A 13,537-nucleotide genomic window follows, 5' to 3' on the forward strand; every position below is an offset into this window, starting at 1 on the left:
AACAACCCTAATATAAATACTGCCCCTATTAACAGCCTGAGTACTTACTTTTACACATTTTTTTTTTATAATTTGGAAGATGTAGATTTCCGTGTTATATACAAAATTTATCAAGTTCTGACTAGTAATTTTCGAGATATCCTTAACAATGTGAATGAAGATTTTTTATGGCCTACACACGTATGTGTGTAGAGGGGGCAGGGGTTGTTCAATCCTGCAAGGTTCTTGAAATTATTGTGGTTAAATCATGGTAAATTCGTCATGATGGGCTTATTATAAGTATGTTTATTTATTTAAGTCTGTTTAATTAAAATAATAACCCTGTATAATTCACACTGCGCCATCTAGTCTCAAGCTAAGGAAAGCTTAATATGTGTAGATACTAGATAACTGATATAAATACATTTTTTAATGTAAAACATAATATAATATGCATATAAAACACAAACACAGTACAAACAATCATACTCATAAATACAAATGTTTACTGTGAGAGAAATCGTACCCGCGACCATTAGAATAAGGCGGAGTACAAAACCGCTATACCATCAAGGCAGTTATCGATTTCCTATTACCTATTGCTACTTCTAAAGAGCTGTTTATGTCTGAAACCTCAATATCGACTGCCATCGAAAGGCGAACCTATAAATTTGGTAATATAAATAGTAATCTAGTAAGTCCGCTATAATGAAGTAAACACTATGGTTTGTTATAGATATATTTATTTTTATTATTAAGTCGAAACCAAGGCGAAATTTTATATATATTTTTTATTAATAATTTATAGTAAATTGTAGTACGTATATAGATATAATAGGTATAGGTGACATTGACAAATCCGTACTAATAATATTATTTGAGTGTGTCTGTGTGTCTACCTAATTGTTGCTTTTTCACTATTAATTATTATTATTACATCATTACAACGGATTTTGAAGCGGTTTTTTTTAATAGAGTGATTCAAGAGGAAGGTTTGTATATATAATACATGTACACCCGTGCGAAGCCGGGGCAGTAGCTAGTAATAGATATGAAGATAAATTGTGGCAAAAAACGCATACGAAGTCGCAGGTGACAGCTTGTATTATGAATGCAAACTATGTCTGTCTTAATGTTCTTACCTTTTCACGACTATATATATATATGTATATATTAATCTAAAGGAAAACAATCTTAAGTTTATATATTACATAAAAAATCAGCTGCCACTCTACGAAAATCCAGAATCCAACCTTGTTGGCCTAGCGATTTACCACACATACCGGTGGTCGCGGGTTCGAATCATCTGTTTGTTTTCTATGTATATTAAATATGTATTTACAAAAAACAATCCCTCGTCTAGTCACCTAACAAAAAGTCTAGTATCCTTAACACAAGCAGCTTAGGTTGGTGGGACTACATGGCGATATGTGTGTCATCCAGAAAATTTATAATAATTAAAAAAATATATATTGATTTAAAAACAATTATTTTTTATTTTAAACTTCACACCAATATAATACACATAGTACACGTAGTACATAACTAGTAATAAATACCAATCATATCAGTTTTGTTAAAAAAAAATCTATTTCAGGGCCATGAGTTACAGAAGACGGTTTTCGTGGTGTTCTTCCATGGAGAACAGATAAAACTGCGAGTTAAAAAGGTATGCAACGGGTTCCAAGCCACGCTGTACCCCTGCCCTGCTACATACAAGGACCAGCAGGATATGCTGGCGGGGGTCGAGACCAGAATCAAGGATTTGGAGATAGTAAGTTTTTAAAACTTTAATCACATCTTAGCCGTTTTATTATAACTGACCTCTCACTAATTTCGTCTGTATTATATACATTTTAATATTTTTCATTGGTCCATGTGTATATATGTATGTATCTTATATATATGTTCCTCAATAAATATGCTATACAACACAAAACGAATGTTTTGATGTTAGCGACAGACCCCATTGCTTTTTGATATTTTGATCATTTATTTTTTGAAATATTCTTTTTTAGAATTATTTTTTTAATTAATATTTTAATACGTCACTTATTTTAAAATCTTTGTATAATTCAACCTCTTTCTCGTGTCTTATAATAACAAAAAAATCAAATACATCTTAAATGACTCATTTATCGTCTTATAATCAATTATAATGAATACATCTTCATTATTCAACAATAATTTTCATTGCAGTTCTTCGTTTAAATTAGATATATAATCGTCACAATTTTCGAAGGTTCTAGACAGCTATAACGACTCGTCCTCACGATAAATGGGCACATGGATGGCAAGACTAAAAGCAATTAAAATTAATATGTTATGGAATTTTGAAAATCTTATAGCAGAATAGTTTTACCAAGGCGGGATCTCTTTGTATTACATATCTAGACGATTCTTTTACATCTTGATTTAATAACATTCATTTTCAACGGCTTCAAAATCAGTGTTAAAAAAATCATACGTCGATTCATTACAAACATTATTATAATGGTGAAATTCTAGTATCGGTTTATATTTTTTATTATTATGTATATATAATACAAAAAAATCCGAAGTATCTATATCGTTTGTCAAACTAACACAAGCTCTGGCGAACTCTTTGGCCTATATGAACATTTCGCTGTTAATATTTTATAATATACATGGATGGTAGCAGTGGTGATCGTGTATAAACATATATATATAAACCTTCAGCTTTAATCACTCTATCTATTAAAAAATCCGCTTCAAAATATGTTCAGCATGGACATTGTGAAGAAGTGCCTTATAGCAGAATGCTGGGTACCAAGGCGGGATCTCTACATATTGCAGAAGGCATTGGATTATGGGTACTTACTAACTGATAAAAATTTATACATTTTTTATAAGTCCTCATATTCATATATTATTCAGTGAATACAAATGTTTGCATCGTGCGAGGAATCGAATCCGCGGCCATCGGAAGTAGAGCAGTGGACAAAGCACTAGATCACAGAGACCGTCAAGGTTGTTGACATTGATGTTCAATCGGAGATCGTACTATTGTACTGTGTATATATGTGACTACCATTTGATTTGGCCTCACGCCTCTTTTAGAATCGCGTAAACGCAATTAAACGCAGGGTAATTAGACGGCTGAAATAGACGGCTGAAATGAAAGGTATTTGTCCGGCTGAACCTTTGATAAGGTAGTAAAGTTACAGGATATTTTAGTCCATATATATCTATCACATGATGACGTGTATACGTGGTATTGTACTTGTGTACGCAGCTTAATTGTTCGGCTGAACCTAATAATGTGAGGCCAGATTTAGACCTTTGAGCTTTGTAAGGTGTGTTACGGTTTGTAGTAAAGTTACAGGATATTTTAGTCCATATATATCTATCACATGATGACGTGTATACGTGGTATTGTACTTGTGTACGCAGCTTAATTGTTCGGCTGAACCTAATAATGTGAGGCCAGATTTAGACTGCTTTGACGCCAAGCTTTGTAAGCTGTGTTACTGTTTGATATAGCAGTGAAGTTACAGGATATCTTAGTCCTTAGCTATCTATCACATGATGACGTGTTGTATGTAGTATACTACTTGTGCATAGGGAACTATTGCCTCTTTCTTCAAACATACATGCTTAGATGCCTTTAAGGTGCATTTAGCCAGTTTAAGCTTTTTGAAAATAAATTTTAGAACAAAGAGGCAATAATTGCCTATGCCAAGTACAATACTATCCAGGATTGTTGAACATTTTGTTCATTATGTTCAACATTTTTTTACAGAAAGCAAGCGGCAGTCCGATTCCATCGATTTTGCATTATGTCCCTACCAAAGAAATACCGCCGACGTTCAACCGAACCAACAAATTCACTAGGGGCTTCCAGAACCTCATTGATTCCTATGGAATCGCCAGTTACAGAGAAGTTAATCCAGGTTAGTACCATAGATAAGTATTTTTTAAGTTCTCATAAAAATAGGATTTTTATATCTTTTTATGTGTGAATAGGTTTTTTAAAACAGTTAAATTATTTCAACAAAATTTTGATTTTTGGCCTCTTATTTAATATAAGAGGCCAAAAATCAATGTCTTTATTTCAATAGGCCTCTCTCAAAAATGCCTAATTTTAAGAACGAAACATAAGTTGTGTAAGTCAGAAAAAAAATTGTGTCCGTAGTTTCACCAGTTTGAAATATATAGCCTAGTATTGTTCTGATTTATAGGCTATATTATTGTAAAGTTTCATTAAAATCTATTCAGTAGTTTTTTCGTGTAAAAGTAACAAACAAACATTCATCCAACCACACTCACAAAATTCCAAGTTTAGAATATTAGTAAGATATACATATAAGACGATTTATTGTATGTGTTGTCATAGATCCAATAATATACATTAAAATTAAATATAATAATTTTACAATGGAATAAATTGGAGTAAATGATATTTTTAATTAAGGAACACTTATAGAGACTGCATACATATAGAACACACACATAGAATAACATTTGAAAACCTTCTTCATTACAGCATTATATACTTAGCATTCCCTATATTAGACGTAATATAACACAGAATAACATTTAAAAACCTTCTTCATTACAGCTCTATACACGATCATTACATTCCCCTTCTTGTTTGCTGTGATGTTCGGTGACGTGGGACATGGTCTGCTGATGACTTTATTCGCTTCCATTGTTGTCTTATTCGAGAAGAAACTGGCCAAAAAGAAGACCGACAACGAAATCTGGAACATATTCTTCGGAGGACGCTACATAATTCTTCTCATGGGCATATTCTCCATATACACCGGTTTAATATACAACGATATATTCTCCAAATCGTTAAATATATTTGGAAGCAGATGGAGGAATGTGTATGACAATGAGACGCTGTTGAATAATAAAATGCTTGAATTAGATCCAGCAGAGGCATATAGTCAGACACCGTACCCTTTCGGATTGGATCCTGTTTGGGAGGTAAACATCATGATTATAATAAGATACCTAATGGTTTCAATATTTGTCACAATTATATATATTTTTTTTTCTATTAATGTCAACTTGATATAATTCAATTAAAAAATAATGATTTAAACCATTACGGCCTAAATGATCAGAATTTCTGGATCCATTGTCCTTTTTTTTACGAGGGTACTCTTTCGAATGGCGTAGGTTAGAATTGTCTAAAATAATATTTAACTATGAAAAAAAATAAAATAAGCCAAATATACGGATTTTTCATGGCTACCTTTCTTACTTCTTTATTTTTTTTATTGAAAAACATGTTTCTATAGTTACCAAACCTATTAGAAAAGTAATCCCGATACTAAAAGATTTATTAAAGATTTACCTCTTGATATCAAAACTGCTACGAATAAATTTTCTTTTAAACGTAAACTACGGGAATATTATTTGAATTTATAACTTTCTCTCTTCTCTGAATTCACTTTTTTTCCATTTAACTCTCTTTAGTTCTGTGACTGTCAGACTATTTGGTATATATTTAAGTTTATTGCATATATATGTATGTATTTATGTGTATATAGGTATCATAATTGTATATATTTATGTTATATATTATTATCTCTTAAGTATATATATTTATATTTTGTTGCATTTTGTTTATGTTTATAAGCCAACAATTATTCTCTGCACAACCTATGGTTGACTGGTAGAAAATGCCGCATGGTGTTAAGTCCGCCAAATGTACTATACTATATATTATATTGTGTGCATTAAAGTTAAATAAATAAATAAATAAATTTATTTTATTTCCAACATGGCGTTTGCAAAATGGCGGTTGAAGGAATTAGTTTTCGTTATATTCATGATTACGTATATTTATCGGTTCAATTTCTTATTTTAAAAGACAAAGTAATACTTGTGAAGGTTTTCGGGGTCACTGGTTAAATAGATGCCATATTTTTTATTTATACTCTTAATGAATAGAACTGGACACAATTAAATTCAGGATTATTCCATAAAATCACATCGAAAGAATATTTTTGATGCTAAAAATAAGCTATTACGTTTTGGCCAACTATATTTCTTAATGGTAATAAAAGATCTTTATACACTAATATATATGTATTTGGGGCGTTTGATTTCATATATACCGATTTTGTCATTCTTTATATTGTATACTAGCTGTAGCCGCGACTTCGTCCGCGTGGAATTTATATTTATTTTTCTAAAATAAAGGCCTAAGTTACTCCTTATTACATCAGCTATCTGCCAATAAAGGTCAAAATCGGTCCAGCCATTTCAGAGATTAGCCAGAACAAACAGACAGACAGACAGACAAAATTAAAAAAAAATGCTATTATGATGTATGTACCATATTTATATTAATAAGCATGTAGTAAAAAACGGTTATTTCAATATTACAAACAGACACTCCAATTTTATTTATATGTATAGATATAAAGAATAACAAAGACATAGATGTGTATCGTTATATACAGTTTAAATTTTTTGTCCTTGTCGCTTAACTGAAATATACTTAAAAAAATATTATTCAATTACATATATTTGTCTTTATTAATGTATCTCATTATTTATGATATATATTCTGAGATTGTTCTATAAATAGTCCATTATAATAACAATACACGAATTATTTCATTTATGTTTTCAGTTCGCCGCAAATAACATAATATTTTTGAACTCGTTCAAAATGAAGCTGTCCATTATATTTGGGGTGATACACATGGCGTTCGGTGTGACAATGAGTGTGGTAAACTTCAAGTAATTACTATATTCATAGAAATTAGACTTAGTGAAGTGATATCCAATTTGCACTCTACCGCGTTGATACAATGTATGTTTTCTGTTGACAGTTTCTTCAGGAGAACGGAGCTGATATATCTACAGTATATACCCCAAATTTTATTTCTGCTGCTGTTGTTTTGGTATTTATGTATACTCATGTTTATGAAATGGACCATGTATTCAGCTATATCAACAGGTTAGAGACAATTATATATATTATATAATATTTTTTAAACTGAGTATTGAGATAGACTGAAATAATTTATACTAATATTATAAAGCAAATGAAGAGTTTGTTTGTATGAATGCGCTAATCTCATGAACTACTGGTTCGAATTGAAAAAATATTTTTGTGTAAAATAATCCATTTGGCTTTAAGCTATATAACATTACGCTACGACCAATAGAAGCGAAGAATCAGCGAAAAATGTTGCAAAAACGGGAAAAATTATTCATATTTGAGGGCCTCCAGTACGTGAGCTGCGTAAACGGTTCAAGTTACCCACAAACTATATGTTTTTGATAACCACGCGAACGATGTCATGTACAGCTAGTTATAAAATAAAAACAAATCTTTCCTCTTTATAATATTAGTAAATATAGGTGATTAATTTTACTAGCTTTTGGAAGAAATGCAAAAGAGAGTTATTTGTTTATTTCATCGTTACCTATTAATTCCAATTAAGAAAGGAAAGCCTCTTCTTCGCTGTGCTGTTTATTGTCTATCATATGGTACGCTTAATTGACAATTCCTTTCAGACACTAGAGAACTATATTCAAACTCAAACTCCATAATCAAATTCAATAAAATTTTTATATTATATTTTTTTCCCTACCGTCCAGTTCAGTATGCAGATTCAATTGAGAGGAACTGGCAAGATACGCAATTGAACTATTTTGTTTTAAAGCCAGTTTATTTACAATGTATATTTATATAGGCATGCATGCATGTCAGTGCATGAACAACTATTGCCATGCACGCTCTACATACAAGTAATCGTTTAGTGTGTAGTAATAGGCTTTTGTTTAAATATGATTGAATAGACGTTTTGAATTTACTTAAGGGTAATTCCAGTATATCCTTTGATATCTTATTGTAATTTTTATACCTATTCCCATAAAATACCTATTGCCTTTTTCTAAACGATACTTGGGGACAGCACGTTTGTCTTTAAATCTAGTATTAATATATCATATATCATAATATATAGACTGACTTTTATATAAAACTTTATAAAAAACTAGTATGGTATAAAAATAGATACTATTAAAATACTTGATTATGTGATAGTGCTATTTCGACCACAAGCGTCAACTTAATTAGAATTCATAACGCTAACACTACAATAGAATGGTGTCCAGTGCTCCCCTGGGTTATAGTTATAGTAAAACGTTCATGTAAACTAAGGCCATGGTAATTATACACCATTCATTACCATCATTTCATTTCCTCGTTCCATTGAACGCTCTGAGACAATCATATGGAATTGTGTTTTTGTGTCATACATAAATTGTGTTGGAGTAGGGTTGGTACAATTTTGTAACAAGTTTGAATTTAAAAATTAATCTGTGTTATTGTAAACATGTATAATATTAATTTGAAAATAATACGACCTGAGTTTCTTGTCAGTTCTTCACATCTCGAAATCATTCTGAACTGACGGTAGATTTGGCATACAGTCTGTAATAGACCTACATGAATAAAGATATTTTTAATTTTTAATTTGAATAATGATTTGAATTCAATGCCAAAAACAAGGTCTCGCTTAAAAAAATTCTTTAACATAATAGTCTATTAAATAAGATAATAATAATCATATTACTAATATTTGAAGCGTGTAATATTTGTTCAATAAATAATAATTATAATTTACACAGCACCATCTAGTCCCAATTTAAGCATAGCTTTTGATATGGGTATCACGCAATTGTTAAAAATAATTACATTTTTTTTTAAATACATACATAGAAAGTACCCAGACCGAAATAAACAATCATATTCATGAATACAAATGTTTGGACCATGCGAGGAATCGAACCTGCGAACATCGGAAATAAAGCTAAACCGCCACTCCATCAAGCTTGTCTTTTATTAATTATATATATAAACCTTCCTCTTGAATCACTGTATCTATTAAAAAAACTGCTTCAAAATCCATTGCGTAGTTTTAAAGATTTAAGCATACATAGGGACAGACAGCGCCAGCGACTTTGTTATATAATATCTAGTGATAGTGATTGGCTAAAAAAATCTAATTTTCAGATCCAGCATACGGCACTTCTTGCGCCCCATCTGTCCTCATAATCTTCATCAACATGATGCTGCTGAAGGAGACAGAGTCCAAACCTCCGTGCAGAGCGCTCATGTATGATGGACAGGACGCCCTGCAGAAAACATTCTTGGTGATTGCGTATATTTGTGTACCGATAATGCTGTTCGGGAAACCGGTGTATCAAATGATGGCAGCTAAGAAACGGAAGGTAAATAAATATATAGGTATATACTAGCTGTGCCTGCGATTTCACCCGCATGAAATTTATGGCCTATATGTTATTCTAAAGTATAAGCTATATTACTGTAAAGTTTCATTAAAAAATGCGTGAAAGGGTAACAAACATTCATGTATAGTTCACACATTCATTTACTAACATAGTTTATAAGTTGTTTACTGATATACCTGTTATCGATTTTTTTTTAAATCAATTAACATATTAAAGCCAAAATTGTCATTTTAACATTTTTTTAAATTACGAATAGTATATATGTATATATAAAGAACACTTTTTTCATTATTTTACTAAGTTTAGTTATGTATGGTTGGTTATGTTATATAGTACTATATATAAAATTCTCGTGTCACAGTTTTCGTTCCCATACTCCTCCGAAACGGCTTGACCGATTCTCATGAAATTTTGTGAGCGTATTGAGTAAGTCTGAGAATTGGCCAACATCTATTTTTCATCCCCCTAAATGTTAGGGGTAGTCCACCCCTAAATTTATATTGTTTTTTAAGGCAAAACAACGTTTGCCGGGATAGCTAGTTTGAAACTGAGAATAGAATAGAAAATCATTTATACAATAAATTTATATTGAAACACGTTTATTCACGACATCACATTCTTCGATGTCTAGTACCTATAACATAAGCTCTTCTTAGCCAAACTAGATGGCGCTGCCTGAATTGGCCTGGATTTTTATTATTGTTATTATTTAGAATAATTTCCAATTTTCATTTAAGCAATATCGTCAAGGCGTAGAGAGCGGAGAGGTCGACGAGCATGACGACGAGCATGACGGCGGTATGGGAGAAGTGTTAATCACACAAGCCATACACACGATAGAGTACGTGCTAGGCACTGTGAGCCATACGGCATCATACTTACGACTCTGGGCACTTTCATTAGCTCATGCACGTATGTATTACTTTTTTTTAAACTCAAATAGCAAATATACTGAGGACTATAATATATAAATAGTATCACGGAGATAACGTCGTCTTGTCCGTGATTTTTTTTATTGAGGGTTTTGGCTGTAAAACTGCGACCTTCATAGATCTATTGTGCTCGCCCTTTTTCAAAGATCGCTAGGTTTGCGAAAGTATGTCCGTGGTTACAACTTGTTCTTTCTCATATTTAGGACTAAGCTGACAGGTCTTAGTATTCGTTTTGGGCTTTAAAAGGAGTGTGTCCGCGCAATAAAATTAGTTGGACGGCCTAGGTGGTCTAGCAGTTTAACATACCGCTTTTTTCCGATGGTCGCGGGTTCCATTCCTCGCGAGTTGTCTAGTGTCTGAAAGGAATTGTCAAATAAAGCGTACCATACGTTAGATTACAATTGGAGCTATAGACTGAACTTATAAAATAAAAAATTTGACGTTCATAAGTGACTAAAATGTCCTACATTAAGAAAGGATTTTTGATTTGGATTTTAGAAAAAATAAATCTGTTATCTATAGAGTTATCGGCCGTGCTGTGGCAGCGAGTGTTGCGCATTGGCCTCAGCGGTGGGTCACCAGTCAACTCTATTGCTTTGTTCGTGATATTCGCTATATGGGCGTTCTTCACTCTTGCCATACTGGTGCTCATGGAAGGACTGTCTGCCTTCTTGCACACTCTGCGATTGCATTGGTAAGTATATCTTTATATATAAAAATTACATGTCACGTTATTTGTCTGCGATGGACTCCTAAACTACTGAACCGATTGCAAATGATTTGCACATTGTGTGCAATTTGATCCAACTTGAAAGATAGGATAGCTTACATCTCAATTTATAGTGACAATAATATTTTATTCAAGAACCTAAGCCACTGCAACACGTGGCCGGGTCTGTTAGTCTAATCTTATATATAAAATTCTCGTGACACCATGATAGTTACCATACTCCTCCGAAACGGTTTGACAGATTTTTATGAAATTTTATATGCATATTCAGTAGGCCTGAGAATCGGTTACTATCTATTTTTCATACCCCTAAGTGATAAGTGTTGTCCATCCCTAACATATTTTTTTATTTTTTTGGTCAAAATCTTTTATGTATATCTTTTTATTATGTGTCATTAAAAAATACATACAACCCTAAATTTTCACCCTTCTATCAGCAACCCCTATTTTTTGTAGCGTTATTAATTTATATGGCAAAACGTTTGCCGGGACAGCTAGTATATGTATAGTAATATGATATTTCTGATATCTTCTATATTTGCATTATTTAATCTAAGTTTTTAGCAATAGATAGAGTGATTCAAGAGGAAGGTTAATGTGCGTATAACCCTTCGTCTTGAATGTTATGATATAGAACAAGCTGAGTAATTAAAAGTTTTTTAATGCATCTGTGCAAAGGTATGCGTCACTATTTTACCCCTTAAATACTAGACATTATTAAAAATATGTCTCCTATAGCATTGATAATATAAAGTAATGTTATTATAACCAGGGTGGAATTCATGAGTAAGTTCTACGAAGGTCACGGCTACGCCTTCGCGCCATTCTCATTCTCGGCAATCCTCGAGAATGATGACGAGGATCCACCGGCTCAAACCAACGGCGCCCCGCCCGAGTGATACGAGCTCACTAGTCTACAAGCTAGCAATAATTAAGCCAGTTAGGGATGTGACATTCTATGTAAAATCGATTATTTTGTAGACATTATCGATTAAATATAAATAGATTTACATTGAATAATAATCGATTATTTTTTCATATCTAAATTTTAGTGCCTTTGTTTGGCGTACTTGTTTTTTTTAATTTTGGTCAATTTGTAATATAAAAGAAGAATAAAATATTCTATTTAAAAATCTATTAATATATATTAAAATCGAAAATTTCTTTTTCTATTATCGACTATTTTTCACATCTCTATAGCCAGTATCTTCTAGGACTTTCGCAAGTCAAACTACTTCTAGAATTTAAGACTACTTCAATAATTCAATTTTTTTTTATATTACATGTAAATTTTGGTTACGATCTAGTGCCATATAAGGTACATTCCTGTTTGAATGTACCTTATATGGCACTAGAATGTAACCAAAATATTTTTTTATATAACAACAACCTGTAGGGATTCTAGACATACACAATTTCTAGAAAATTAATTTAAAAACGAATCTGAATTTTTGTAACCACCTCATTTAAAAATTAAACGAAGTTTTTTGTATGTTCTTCTTTAGCTCAAAAGCACTCCGAACTGACGGTAGATTTGACATATCATAAGGATCTGTAATAGACCTACATTAATAAAGAGCTATCATAATTATATACATATAAAAAATATGTTGTTTTAAGTGAGTACTTTTTACATGTATTTAATTTTTTTCATTTTCTTATATCATTCAAATATTGATTTTTAATGTTTTTAAAACTAAACTGAAAGTATTCCAATAAATTGAAGTAGTTTTTTAGAACAATAATAAGCTTACAATATCTAAGCTTCGAGTTTAAGTACCTATCTATAAGTAACTTACGTATACAAGTGTAAGTAAATAATATAATATGGACCTTATTTGAGTAAATAACGTTATTATATCGACTGAGTGTAATTCTATCAAATTTGTTTTACTGCCTATCAAATAAGACTAACAATTATTTACCTAATGTTAAAAAAGACATTCACTTCTTTATTTTCATCACAAAAGATAAAATAGTGAGGAATGGAATAAATGGAATCAGATATTTTGTAAATGGAATTAATTCATTCCATTAAATTTTGTTATAATTATTTCATATTTTTAATACATTTTTTAAAAATATTCGGATTATAGTTCAAATAATTGAAAATAAAATTCACGAATTATGAACTAATCATAATTTAAATAATGCTGTGCCCGCCATTTCAACCGCGTGAAATATATAACCTATATGTTATTTTGCTATATCTAGTTTAGAGTTCAAGTAAGATATCTGGCGAGCAGCACCGTGTATAGTTTTACACGAATAAGCTATATTACTGTAAAGTTTCATCAAAATCCGTTGAGTAATTTTTGCGTGAAAGAGCAACAAACATCCATCCATACTCACAAACTTTCGCGTTTATAATATTAATAAGACAACTATTTAAATCATGTTTTGTTCATAATTTATTCAACTGTGCAATAAAAGTTATAAATATTGTTTATTAAAGTTATTCAGAACGTATTTTTCAATCGTTATTACATATATAAATACCTATGTTGAGACATGTATGATTTTATTGGACTACTATAATATTAAGTCGTGTTATCGTACACCTAATTTTACGTTCCCATTTAACGTTTCTTTTTTTTAAATAAAACAACTTATTATTTTCAATAATATAAATAAACCAGTATAC

At 31.3% G+C, this 13,537-nt stretch overlaps 1 protein-coding gene across 1 annotated transcript in view; it reads left to right on the forward strand.

Annotated features, from left to right (window-relative positions):
- LOC131844759 (V-type proton ATPase 116 kDa subunit a 1-like) overlaps window positions 1-12,538 on the forward strand; it is a 28,002-nt gene extending 15,464 nt beyond the window's left edge. Inside the window, exons 5-15 of the mRNA XM_059193720.1 lie at window positions 1,577-1,753; window positions 2,710-2,813; window positions 3,236-3,242; window positions 3,743-3,893; window positions 4,562-4,935; window positions 6,596-6,705; window positions 6,798-6,925; window positions 8,993-9,210; window positions 9,969-10,143; window positions 10,686-10,857; window positions 11,666-12,538. Coding sequence (XP_059049703.1) covers window positions 1,577-1,753; window positions 2,710-2,813; window positions 3,236-3,242; window positions 3,743-3,893; window positions 4,562-4,935; window positions 6,596-6,705; window positions 6,798-6,925; window positions 8,993-9,210; window positions 9,969-10,143; window positions 10,686-10,857; window positions 11,666-11,792 — 1,743 coding nt within the window. The 3' untranslated portion in view covers window positions 11,793-12,538. The remainder of the gene's footprint in view (window positions 1-1,576; window positions 1,754-2,709; window positions 2,814-3,235; window positions 3,243-3,742; window positions 3,894-4,561; window positions 4,936-6,595; window positions 6,706-6,797; window positions 6,926-8,992; window positions 9,211-9,968; window positions 10,144-10,685; window positions 10,858-11,665) is intronic.
- Window positions 12,539-13,537: the final 999 nt, after the last annotated feature.

The sequence above is a fragment of the Achroia grisella genome, unplaced genomic scaffold, assembly GCF_030625045.1.
Source record: "Achroia grisella isolate CSIRO2021 unplaced genomic scaffold, CSIRO_AGI_Agris_v1 utg413, whole genome shotgun sequence".
Lineage (NCBI taxonomy): Eukaryota > Metazoa > Arthropoda > Insecta > Lepidoptera > Pyralidae > Achroia > Achroia grisella.